At 46.0% G+C, this 12,001-nt stretch overlaps 1 protein-coding gene across 1 annotated transcript; it reads left to right on the top strand.

The window, feature by feature from the left end:
* Positions 1-147: 147 nt before the first annotated feature.
* On the top strand, positions 148-9,263 carry Chchd4 (coiled-coil-helix-coiled-coil-helix domain containing 4). Its single transcript, NM_001013431.1, has 3 exons — positions 148-343; positions 5,717-5,815; positions 8,216-9,263. The coding sequence occupies exons 1-3, from the start codon at positions 322-324 to the stop codon at positions 8,512-8,514; spliced, it is 420 nt and encodes a 139-aa protein (NP_001013449.1). The 5' UTR covers positions 148-321; the 3' UTR covers positions 8,515-9,263.
* Positions 9,264-12,001: the final 2,738 nt, after the last annotated feature.

Genomic DNA, 12,001 nt, shown 5'->3' with positions numbered 1-12,001 from the left:
CGGACGCTTTCACCACAAAATTACAAAACCCAATATTTCACTGGTGCGCGTGCGCGCTGCAAGATTTCTGGGAAATGTAGTATAGCTTTAGTTGGCGGGCGCAAAGGCTGCTGGTCAATGTATTTTCGACTGAGAAGCGGTGCTGGTGCTTAGGACGAGCGGAGGCAGGCGCGCGGCGGGCAGGCCTGGAGGGGGCGGGTCCGTGTGGGCCTCAGTGCCACCCGCCAGGCCTGAGAAGAGGCGAGGGAGGTCACAACGAGAAGGTGTAGCCGCTGTAGCCGCGCCTGCTCCCTCTGCGAGCTGGGAACGTTGAGAACAACCATGTCCTACTGCCGGCAGGAAGGTGAGTCGGGCGCTGCCATGGAGACCGGCCGGCGCGGGCCTGCGAGAGACACGCGGTCTAGTGGTTTCCATCGAGCGGCTGCGGGCCCTTTAGTGGGCCTCACGCGGCGGTTTCCAAATGAGAAAGGCAGAGGCTCAGTGAGGAACGAGGCTGGTCCAAGGTCAAGGTGAAGCCCGAACTCGGGCCTCGGAGGCCCTCACGTGGGCCCTGCTAGTGTGGAGTATGTTGTATCTGGCTGGAAATCGGGGACTGTTAGGAATCAGCCCCCGTCGCTCCTCGCACTCACCACATGTTTCTCTCCCGCTTAGGCTTTTTAAATATCCCGGAAAATTACCACTTGGGCTTGAGTGGGTGTGCTGAAGTGCCACTAGCAGGAGCACTTATTGAGCTCCTCCTGTTTACTAGGCACTCTTTTAAATTTCACGTAGCGGTCTTTATATATCGGGTTCTTTTACTATCCACATTTTTATCAAACGGTAAATTAGGACAGGTTACTCGATCCAAGAGCCCACATCAGGTCATGAAACTGGAGCCCTATACGAAAGGACTTGCTTTCTTCCGTCATTTCTAGCCACGTTGAGGATCACTCACTTCCTCTACCTATTACCCATAGACAGGAGCCCAGAAGAATCCAGACCAGTCTGCTCTAAGGCCTCCCAGCACTAACTGGCTCCTTATATTTGAGCTGCCAAACCCTCCAGGCCCTAGTTTCCACTCTTGTAAATTGAGAGACCAGGCATCATTTACTCTGGTATTCATGAAGCACGTGCCCAAGGCAGGAAAGAGTTGGGAGGACTCTTGAGAATACAAAGCTACAGAAAGACGTAGTTCACCCAGAATTCTAAGCTCCTTTACTCTTAAGTCTAGGGAACCTGAAGTATAAAGGAGGAAGTAGTCCACCCAAGGCCATACATTCAGTTAGAAGGCTCCAGTCTACACTGCACTGCCTTTTCCTGTACCCTAGTTTGCTATAGAAGCCCCTCCTTCCCAGCATTGCAATTGACTAGTACCTCTCCTGAGGACTGTTTCTGTTGGTTAGCACTTGGTGTTCCTCATACAAGTCTCCAGCACTGTTAGGCAGACGATTCTTGTCATGATTTTTGTTTTCCTTCAAGTCTAGTTGGCAGGTTGTTGATGGTGAGTCTTTGGGGTAACGAAACTATGCAGGTAAACATTACTACCTCTTGATGGATTTACAAACCTCAGGTTTTCCAGGAAGGAGGGTGGGTCCATCAGCTGCTAATGCAGCATAGAGCTTTTCTTTCTGGTTCAAAAGATAATATGTATGTGTGTGTGTTTAGTTGTTTTCAGACAGTCTCACTATGTGCCCCAAACTCAAATTCTTCCCTTCCTCCCAAATCCTGGGATTAAAGCCACATGCCCCTACCTACAATCTCTGTGAGTTCAAGGCCAGTATAAAATAAATACCATGTTCCAAGCCAGCCAGGGCTACATAGTGAGATCCTGTCTAAAAAACAAGTCAAAACTACTATGTAAGGCCTTAGGTGACCATACTGTGTTATTTTTCTAGTATCATGGTTTTCTGCTTGCTCCTCAGTGCCTCTGGCTGTGCCATTTGTCAGGTACTTTCTCCCTCCAGCTCTTTGAATTGCTAACTTATCCTTTAAGAACCAGCCCAAGTGGGCATGGTGGTGCATGCCTTTCATCCCAGCACTTGGAAAGCGGAGGCACGTGGAGCCCTGTGAGTTTAAGACCAGCCTATGAGTTCGAGGACAGCTTGAAATTTATTTTACAGGGAAAACCCTGTCTCCAAAAAACAAAACAAAACAAATCCCAGCCCAAATGCCACCAGGTCTTCCTTGATACTTTGTGTCTCCATAAACACACTGAAATTATCCACTCCCACAGAGCTGAGAGATGGCAGAAAGCACCCATACAGTGGGTGCTCAGGATTTAATAGAATGACCCCAAGCTCATCCCCTATCCTCTGTTGTAATTAGGCAAACAGTTGCCTGGACACAGTTATGTCAACAGTCCATACATCTAGTCAGTCTCCAGGTTAAAGACCTCAGGTTGGCATTTAGGGAGTCCCACCATGTAGATGAAGCCTCAGTCTGGCCTTATACTATTGGTGTCAGTGCCATACATGGTTCCTTAGTCTTTTCCTAGTAATACACAGCCTGCCCTTTTCTGTTCATTCAGCAAACATTTTGTATCGCCGTGTGATATGCTAGCTATTGGCATGTAACAGTGAGTGAGGTGCCGCTTTGGATCTTTACAGAACAGAAAGAGGTTGGCATTAAAGCATTCCTGGATGGACAGATAATTACAAACAAAAAATAGGCACTGTACTGAGACACCAAGGCTCTGCAGGGGTTGCCCAGGGGTTTGAAGACCATTTTAGATGCTGTTTCCTCAAAACCTTCCCAGTCTTCAGACCAAGAGAGAATCAACACTGACTTCTTAGAGCCACCTTTTATTTACTTCAGGCTTCACTTGGCCTTAAGTTCCTAATCCTGCCTCTACCTCTGTTGGGACTCTAGGTGTGGGCTACTGTGCCTCCTTTATTTAGTGCAGGGATCAAACTTTGGGTTTTGTGAGCATACTCAGCCAACATTCGGTGGGCTGAGTGAGGCCCCAGTCCTTTTTAAACTGTCTTGACCCCAGATGACTTGACATGTATTATAGTCAGCTCTGACTCGCTTCCCCCTGAAGTCCTGATACAAACAGGAAGTATTGAAAGTTTATGGACATAGTAGATCTTTTCCTTTTTTAAAAAAAGTTTATTTTTTGTATATAAATATTTTGCATGATATATATGTGTATCAATTACATGCCTGATGCCTGAGGTGGTCATAAGAGGGCATGAGATCTCATAGAACTGCTCTCAGTCACTGAGCCATCTCTCTAGCCCAATACTAAACTTTTATGCTTCTATTTGGAGTCAAGTTCTCACTGTATAGTCTTGTCTAGAATAGAACTCATCATTGTAGACCAGGCTGTCCTTGAATTCACAGAGACCCACCTACCTAGCTTCAGATATCAAACTCTTAATCTTTACCACCTGAATTTAGGTCCTAGCACCCATGTCAGGAGCTGCACCCTCACACACAGTATACACATAAATCACATAAATGAAAATCTTTAAAAACAAAACCCCTTACTTCAAGCCTGTTGTGTTGGTTCACATCTATAATCCTATCAACTCAAGAGGCCAAGGCAAGGATCATAGTTTTAGACCAGCCTGGGTTACATAAGAAACCCTGTCTCAACGAGTAAAGCAAGTAAATCAGCATTGATTTTTGTATCCCTTCTTGCATCTGCTCTTATTTTTCATTTTACCATTCTAGAGATGGGATCTAGGGCACATAGTAGCCCAGAGTCACAGCCCCCTGTCATCTGCTTTTAAACATTCCAGAAAGCACTGTACTGTGTAGCAGTACACAGTATTTTTAAAGGAACACACTTAGGATCCTTCAAAGCACAGGTCCCACCCTTGCTCTGGCCTTATTGTTTTCTTAGGTTTATTTCTTAGTACCTGTGGGCTTCCCCTTTTAAGAAAGGAGATTAGAGAAAAACTGCCCCTATGTGGGTGCAAGAGCTAACAGATGTAAAGGAGTCCTAAACTGCTTCATCCCAACCTGACTGGGTGTCAGTGTCCAGGAATTAAGGAGCCATGTGGGTATACCATAGGGTTTGCACTTTGGTGAGTGAGGTCTGGCCTCTGATATATCACATACTGCCCCAGGTATTTCAGAAACTTGTCCAGGTTTGTCCCCTTCCCTTTGGGTCCAGGTCACAACTGTCAGAGTTGAGCTGAGAGCTTCATGTCTGCCGATTTTACTTAGCACTCATCAGTTATGCAATTGCTTTTGAGGGTCCTGGAAACTGGCCAGTCTCTCCAGGTTCACTAGGTACTCTAACATGACCCAGCGGTCTTGTCCAGATGCTCTCTTCAGCTGTAAGAGGAATAATCTGGCATACCGTTGGTTGCTGAGACCAAAACTGTCTCAGTGCAGAGAGCCCAAGTAGGGGCACTGGGGCTAGTCCTATATACTGAGACCAACCCATTGCTACTGTCCACCAGTGCATGAGACCTTGTCACCTAAACTGTCCTTTTCACTGACGTAACCTTTTAGACGTACCTCTCACTTGCCTTCTCCAGGCCTCTTCCTTGGATATTCCAGCCTAATCATGGGCCCAACACTTTGCCTTACTTTTCCATCACATGCCTGGAACTGAACTTTCCTAAATGTAAGGGGAGAAGTGGACACAGTGCTTGCAGCTTTCAAAGAGTCACCTATCGACAGCCTGACCTCAGCTTTCACAGTAGCAACCTCACTCAGGGCTACTCATGAAAGGCAGGCTTATTCATTCATACCTGAAAAGATTTTCCAATGTGCCCTCTGGATGAGGGTCAAGTGATCCCAGGTGCCTTGGGGTCAGGGTGAGCTGTCAGAAAACTCAGGATTGTCTTTGTGCTTTTCCTGAGGGTTAGAAAGACATTGGCCTTTCCTTTTTCCTCAGCCTGGGCTGGGATTGGTGGGTCTCTCTTTCTTTTATTGTTATGCTCAGTGCTCAGGTCAGATGTCAGTCATGCTCTGTGCTGGGGAGGAGTGTGTGGGTACGGAGGGACTTTGGAGGTTCCAGCCCCTGTGAGTCACCACTTGTGCACAGAGGGCACTGCTGTTCCTCTCAGGAGTGATGGCTGCCACAGGGATCTAGAATTGAATCAGTCCAAGTCTTCCACAAGTAACACCATGGAAACAGACGAGCCCCTGTGCATTGTGGATGCTGAGGAAAAGTTGGGCGCCAAATATAGCTGTATAAATAATAACATGGAGGCTTCTGAAACAGTTTAAAGCTCAGGCAGTCCCCCATGCTAGTTCATCTAACTTAACACAATTAGCTTGCCCACTACTGTAACTTTCTCTGCTCTGTCTGTGTCTGCTATGGAATCTTCCTCTTCTGATTTCTTCTTCTAGTATCCCTCTCTTTCTCAGAAGTTCCGCCCCAACTTCTTGCCCAGCTGTTGGCCCTCAGCTCATTACAACCAATCAGCAGCAAGACAACCTCTGATATAATTCCAGATTGCCTCTAAGCAGAGAGGGCTGTCTGGCACTCAAGTATCAGAGCAGGTGTGGAAGGACAAGTATTCATAAATATAAGGCCGCTGGTGATGGGCCATAGAAAAGACAATACCAATATTATGCCAGCGGAGCAAAAACAACAACAAAACAAAATGGTTACCCCAACACCCACCATCTGAGTACTGTTCTCATTCTAGCTGCCTCTCCTGGCTGCTGGGCCGTTTAGTCAGTGAGGGACAGATATAGGAAACCATCTTCAGATTGACTGTTCTGTGTTTCACTCCCCCCCATTGAATCTGTTTTCCTCTGCTCCAAACCCTAGGGAAGGATCGGATCATATTTGTGACCAAAGAAGACCATGAAACTCCTAGCAGTGCTGAGCTGGTGGCTGATGACCCCAATGATCCCTATGAAGAGCACGGTGAGAGATGGGGGACCACCCACAGACACACCCTGGGGAGGCTTGGTACTGAACACTGCTTTCCCACTTTGTCTCCCTTGGCCATGGACAAATGTCCAGCTCTGTGGTTGCTTTCTCTCCCTCCTAAGGGTTGGGATTGTGGCCAGCTAGCAGGCAATAGTTCCTTCTTACTAAAACATTGCTTCTTTCCTTCTGTGTGTCCGTACTGAGGTGACTAAGAGTGACTGGGAGGCTGTCTGGATTCCTGAAGTGAGGACTGGCAGGGCTCTCTGCTCTGTCAGGTTATTAGGGTAAGCCCTGCCAGGTGTGCCAGCTGAATTGCATGCAAGAGAGCAGCAGCCAGGCTGCTGGTCCTGCTCTCATGAGCACATGTTTGGTGAGGTGTCTTAACAGATCCCAGTTGCCTGGAGCAGGACTCAGCAAAGCTACTCATAACTGTCACACACATCTAGGCTCACCTCTAAATGTAACAGTAGCTTCTTGGACACGGGATTCACTCTATAAACTTCAGGATAGGCTTGTTGATCCTCCAGTCTGTGTGGGGTAGGTGTATGCAACATTCCCAGTCCACAGTGTCAACAAGACTCAATTCAGAACAAGTGCCTTGGGTGAAAATTGCTAGTGAGTGAAATTGAGGAGCTTAAAGCAGGCAGCCCTGGAGGACCAGCTTGTGGTTAGGACTTTCAGACCTGATCTAAAGCAGATGCATGTTCCTAGGTGGGACCCTTCACCTGTTTAACTACTGCTAAGCTAAGGGTGAATACCTAGCATCCTGTTGGGAAGAGGGCAAGTCAGATGTCACAGGGTGTTAGTGTTGTGAAAGTGATAGCTATAGTCAAGTCAGCCTTTCTTATCAGTTCTAGTCCTTTGTTACCTTGAGTCTGCATTAGCTGCACATATGTTACATATGTTCTGTGTGGACAGACAGGGTATATCTGCTTATGCTGCACCATAACTGGTAAAGCTACCATCTTGTGGATGTGTGTTGTATGTCCACATTCACATTGTACCTTGTCCTCTGCTAGGCTCTGAGAGGAAGGAAACAAGGACTTCTGTAGACCTAAGTTGTCTTTCGTTGTTGTTGTCGTCGTCATCATCATCATCATCGTTATTGTTGTTATTGTTATATGTGTATGAATGTTTTGCTTGCACATGCATGAAGTGCCTGCTAGGGTCAGAAAAGAGTGTTAAGATTTCCCTGGGACTGGAGTCATATGGTTGTGAGCCACCATATCAGTACTGGAAATGGAACCTGGGTCCTCTGCAAGAGCACTTGGGAGTTCAAGGTTCCAATATAGCCAGACCCTGTCTCAAAACAGTAGTTCAGGCTGGGGTCATAGTGTGTTCCTTGACAATTAGCATCTGGGCTTTTTAAGTGATAATCTTACTTCTTTTGAAAGCTGTCTATTGGTTCTTGCTGGAACCTACAGTGCTAGCATTTTATTGAGTCTCTGAGAGGTTGCAATAGCTGGGTAGTGTTGGGGCTCTGGAGATCTGATGGGTCCTGCTGCTGTCCTGACTGGGCCTCTGACCCAGAAACATGCAGACAGTGTCAGAAGGACCACTTCAGCTGTCACACAGCTTTGTGCATAGGACCTCACTCTGGAGGTGTGGTGCTGGTGATGAGCTTCCTGCTCAGGAGCACCAGCCACATGACATCTGTAAATAAGGACCAGTTGGGACAGGTTTGCTGATGAGTGCAGCTTTCAGAGCTGCAGTTGAGAGGCAGGCTTAAGCCTAGGACTTTGGACACTAGCTCTGCGGCCTCTCCCATACTTGCTGCTGGAGTAAAGGATCCATTTCAGTGGGCTTTGTACCGACCTTCTTCCTTTTGGTAGTGCTAAGACTCCTCAACACTGGAGGCAGGTGCTCAACGGAAGTCAGTGTAGTGTTTACTCAAAACCCGTCTACAGCTTGACTTCCCAGCTCATTCATAATAAATCACTCAACTTAAAATTTTGATTGATTTTTTTACCGGTTGGGATGGAACCAAGGATCTCATGAATGCCTGGCCCTGCTCTACCTCTGCTGTACCTCAGCCTTAATGTTTGACTTATTTTTATAGGAAGAATACAGCCCCACTAGTCTAACAGTACTTGCTTTGCATTGTACAACAGCTTTTAAGATCCTTTCACGTCCATATGTTTGTACTAGCTCTAGGCTATACTCACAGAGGTATGGAGCAGGACCTGGGGGATTAGATTAGTACTTGGTTTAGAAGATTCCTGGTATCTAAGTCTCAGTTCAGATTCTAGGTCTGAGAGGTGGCTTAGAAAATAGATCAGAATACACATAGAGGTCACAGGGGTTGCCTCCACACAGTAAGGACTAAACAGATTGTGCATGCTTGAGATCAAAGAGAATACCTCTCATCTTTCCCTGTTCATCTTTCTGTTCCAGGGTTGATACTGCCTAATGGAGACATTAACTGGAATTGCCCATGTCTTGGGGGAATGGCCAGCGGCCCCTGTGGGGAGCAGTTCAAGTCTGCCTTTTCCTGCTTCCACTACAGCACAGAGGATATCAAGGGATCAGACTGTATAGACCAGTTCCGGGCCATGCAGGAATGCATGCAGAAATACCCAGACCTCTATCCCCAAGACGAGGAGGAGGAAGAGGAGGCAAAGCCAGTGGAACCAGTGGAGGAAACGGCTGACACTAAGGCCTCTGCAGCCAAAGAGCAGGGGGCAAGCTCCTGAAGGCCTCAGGCCCTGGCTGCCACTCACCATGGGACTTTCTATACAATGCCTTTTGGTCACCTCTGTGAAAGTTCTTTCCCTCTGTGCACTGTAATATACAAAATAACTTATTTTAATAATCAGGGGTCTTGGCTACTTGCCGTATACACTGAAGAAAAGGGGGTGTGTGCACCTGTGTCCTGCATAAACCTGTCCTTAAACGTTAGGCCACTCCTGGATGTACTCTGTGATTGCCCTGGATTTTGCCACTTTGAAATAATGTGCTGAGGCTTCTCAGCAACCAAAAGTTGTTACTCAGGAAAGTTTACCGTGAGAAAGCTGATTTATTCTGGTCCATGGTATGTATTCCTTTTGGTAGATTTTTCACCTCTTGGGAAAATTAAGTAAGTAGATGCCAAAACTCTTAAGAGTAGGTCCATCCCTACTGGAAGAGGCTGGTGGTCAGGTACTGGAGCTGGAGGATGAGGCTGCTGCCTCGTTCCTGACAGCTATGTTTCTGTGTTTGCAGTCCAGGCTCCAGGGCCTACAGCTGCAGGGTGGGATTGGACTCTGTGACTCCCAGTCCCTCCTAAGTGAAAGGAGAGGCTGGCTTTGCAGTTTATTGTTTTCCTGTTCTGAGAGCCCTGGTTTGGGGCCCATGTTCACTCAGTTGTGATATTGAGGTGGGGACCTAGCTGCTTCCAGAGCAGAAGCCAACAGAGGAATGTCTGAATGAAGTACTCAATTAAAGAGAAACAATTTCTATCTGATTTTGAATGGCTTTTTTCGCCCTTTAACTAGTTAGAAAGTCGTTAGCTCTCTTGTGGTGGTGGAGACTGAACATGTATGAGGACTTTTGTGCCAGGCAGGAAGTCGACCATGAAGCCACATCCCAGCCTTTTGTAATTTTGAGACAAGGTTGGCCTTGATCTTTCTGCATTAGCTTCCCAAATAGCATGCCAAGCTACAAGTATTTTATTTTTATTTTTAAGATTTATTTATTTATTTATTTATTATGTGAGTACAGTCACTCTCAGACACACCAGAAGAGGGCGTCAGGTCCCATTACAAGTGGTTGTGAGCCACTGTGTGGTTGCTGAGAATTGAACAGTTAGTGCTATCCAGCCCTGAATATTTTTATATAAATTTTTAAAAAATAGGAAAAATTTAATCCTATTGAAAGCCTTCTTCAGAGATAACCAGTAAAACCAGTTTGATGGTGGCAAATGCCTCAATCTCAGAGGAGTCAGGTAAGTGGCTCTCTGAAACTACAAGATCAGCTTGATCTATCTATATAGTGAGTTTCAAGACAGCCAAGGCTACATAGTGATACCAGTTCTCAAAAAATGAAGCCAAACCAGGTTAAGTCTTTAAAAGGGTTGAGTGCAGAGCAAGCTCCTCTTTCTTCTGAACACTTCTACAGATAAGACAATTGAATATGGGCAGGGTAGATTGTCCTCTTTAAGAGGAGGGGTCTATAGATCCCTTGGCTTGAAGTAACTGGCTTAGTTCTTAGGCTGTGCTGTGCTGAAGCCTCAGATGTTCTGAGTGCATAGTTGATGTTATATAAAGGTAACCTTGAAGCCATAAGGATGTCCTTGCAAGGTCTGCTGGGGGCTCCCAGGTATGGCTTTCCCAGGTCTGCCCTTCAACAGAGTCCTCTCCAGGCTTGGCCAGCTCCTTATAAACTCTAGAGCCACTTTTGGCCTCAGTTCATCCTTGGTTCTCAGTTCCTGGCCATGCAGACCTTGCCTTAGAGCAAGCAAAAATAAGAGGGAAGGCACAACCCCTTTGTAATTTAAACTTGAAAACCAAGGAACACTCACCAAGCTACCCCACAGACTCCCAGTCAGTGGCATTGCTTCCCCTACTGCCATAGCTCTTTGTGAGAAGTGGCCCAGTCCATACTTCATCTTGAGTACCAGGATGCTGCCATACCACACTGGGACAGGTACCACTCTGGTAAACTCGAGAGCACAGAACTTTGTGAAGTTTGGGCTAGTGACATGGCTCAGTGGTTAAGAGTGCTTGCTCTTGCAGAGGACTTAGGTTCAGTTCCCAGCACCCACACCTGTAACTCTAATCTTGAGGGGTTTGATGCCCTATTCTGGCCTCTTTGGGTGTTTCATGCACACAGCACACATATGTGCAGGTTCTCATATCTAAAAATAAAGACCTTTATGTAAATGAGTGTTTTGTATAACTGTGGACCATGTGTATGCCTGGTGCCTACAGAGGACAGAAAAGGGTGTCAGATACCCTGCAACTGGAGTTAGAGTGGTGACCTGCCCTGGGGGTTCTAGAAATCAAACCTGGGCCCTCTTAACTACTGAACTGTCTCTCCAGCTTCAAAAACAAAGATAATTATGCATTTAGAGAGCTCAACCCGTGGATGGAGCTGACCAAATTTGAGAGCTGTGACAATCTAGATTTCACTGGATGCAACTTCACATACGGAACAATAAAACAGAAAGAAAAAGGTAAAAATTTGATCATAAGGTATTGATGTATAGACTTGCCTGATAGTATTCATTTATGAGTTCAAGAAACCTGAACACCCATATATAGTGTGACACATTGCATCTGCCAGGGCAACTAGGTAGGAGTGGTGCACACACATCTAAAAGCAAAAGGAATGATGAATATTAGGCTATACTGATAGACTATATATAAATATTGTTATCTGTAATTATGTGTGTCTGTAATTATGTTATCTGTAATTATGTGCATTACCTGTGGAAGCCAGAAAGGGTGTTGGAATCCCTGGAGCTGGAGTTACCAACAAGTGATTGTAAGCCACTTGACATAGGTGTTAGGAATGGAGCTCTAGTCCTGTGCAGTTCATGCAGTACATGATCTTATCCACTAAGGCAACGCTCCAGCTCCAAAAATTCACATTTAAACTGCCATCTGTCCTCATGAGCAAAAACAATAGATGAGGACAAATGACAGATACTGTTGAGCTGATTTAAGGAGAGTTGAATGAAGGTCAACTCAGTGTGAGACGCAGCTGCTTACAGCAATGTTCTGTTACTTAGTGATGATGGCCAGCACCCAGCGTCCACATAGGTATTTTTGTTGTTGTTTTGAAATGCGGTCTTTCTATGGAGCCCTGTGTGGCCTGAACTCAGTGTGTAGCCCACAAGATGTCCTTAAACTTGCTACAATTCTGCCTTATAGTATGCACAACTATACCTAGAAAGGCATAGTTCTGAACAGAGCCCTGGAGGCAGGAAAGGATTGGTTTTGGCTTACCGTTTGAGAGGGAACAGTCCATCGTGTCAAAGAAAGAATTATGACAGGCATGTAAGACAGTGGGTCACACTTCCAGCCAGTGAGACTCCACCTCCTAGGGTTCTACAGCCTTCCATAATACTACCATTGGCTGGTAACCAAAATTCGAACCAAAATTCAAACAAGCCTATGGTGACATTTCATGTTCAAAAAAAATAAATAAAATAAAAATCCTCACGCTGGACTATCTTCTCCATTGTGAGCAGATAGCTTT

The sequence above is a fragment of the Rattus norvegicus genome, chromosome 4, assembly GCF_021556685.1.
Source record: "Rattus norvegicus strain SHRSP/BbbUtx chromosome 4, alternate assembly SHRSP_T2T, whole genome shotgun sequence".
Taxonomy (NCBI): domain Eukaryota; kingdom Metazoa; phylum Chordata; class Mammalia; order Rodentia; family Muridae; genus Rattus; species Rattus norvegicus.
Note: the sequence above shows the minus strand (reverse complement) of the source record. Positions and strands in the feature narration are given on the sequence as shown.

Coding starts and splice junctions, on each gene's coding strand:
- Chchd4 (NM_001013431.1), top strand. CDS start 322: ATGTCCTACTGCCGGCAGGAAG. Junction 344..5,716: donor GTCCTACTGCCGGCAGGAAG/GTGAGTCGGGCG, acceptor TCCAAACCCTAG/GGAAGGATCGGATCATATTT. Junction 5,816..8,215: donor TGATCCCTATGAAGAGCACG/GTGAGAGATGGG, acceptor TTTCTGTTCCAG/GGTTGATACTGCCTAATGGA.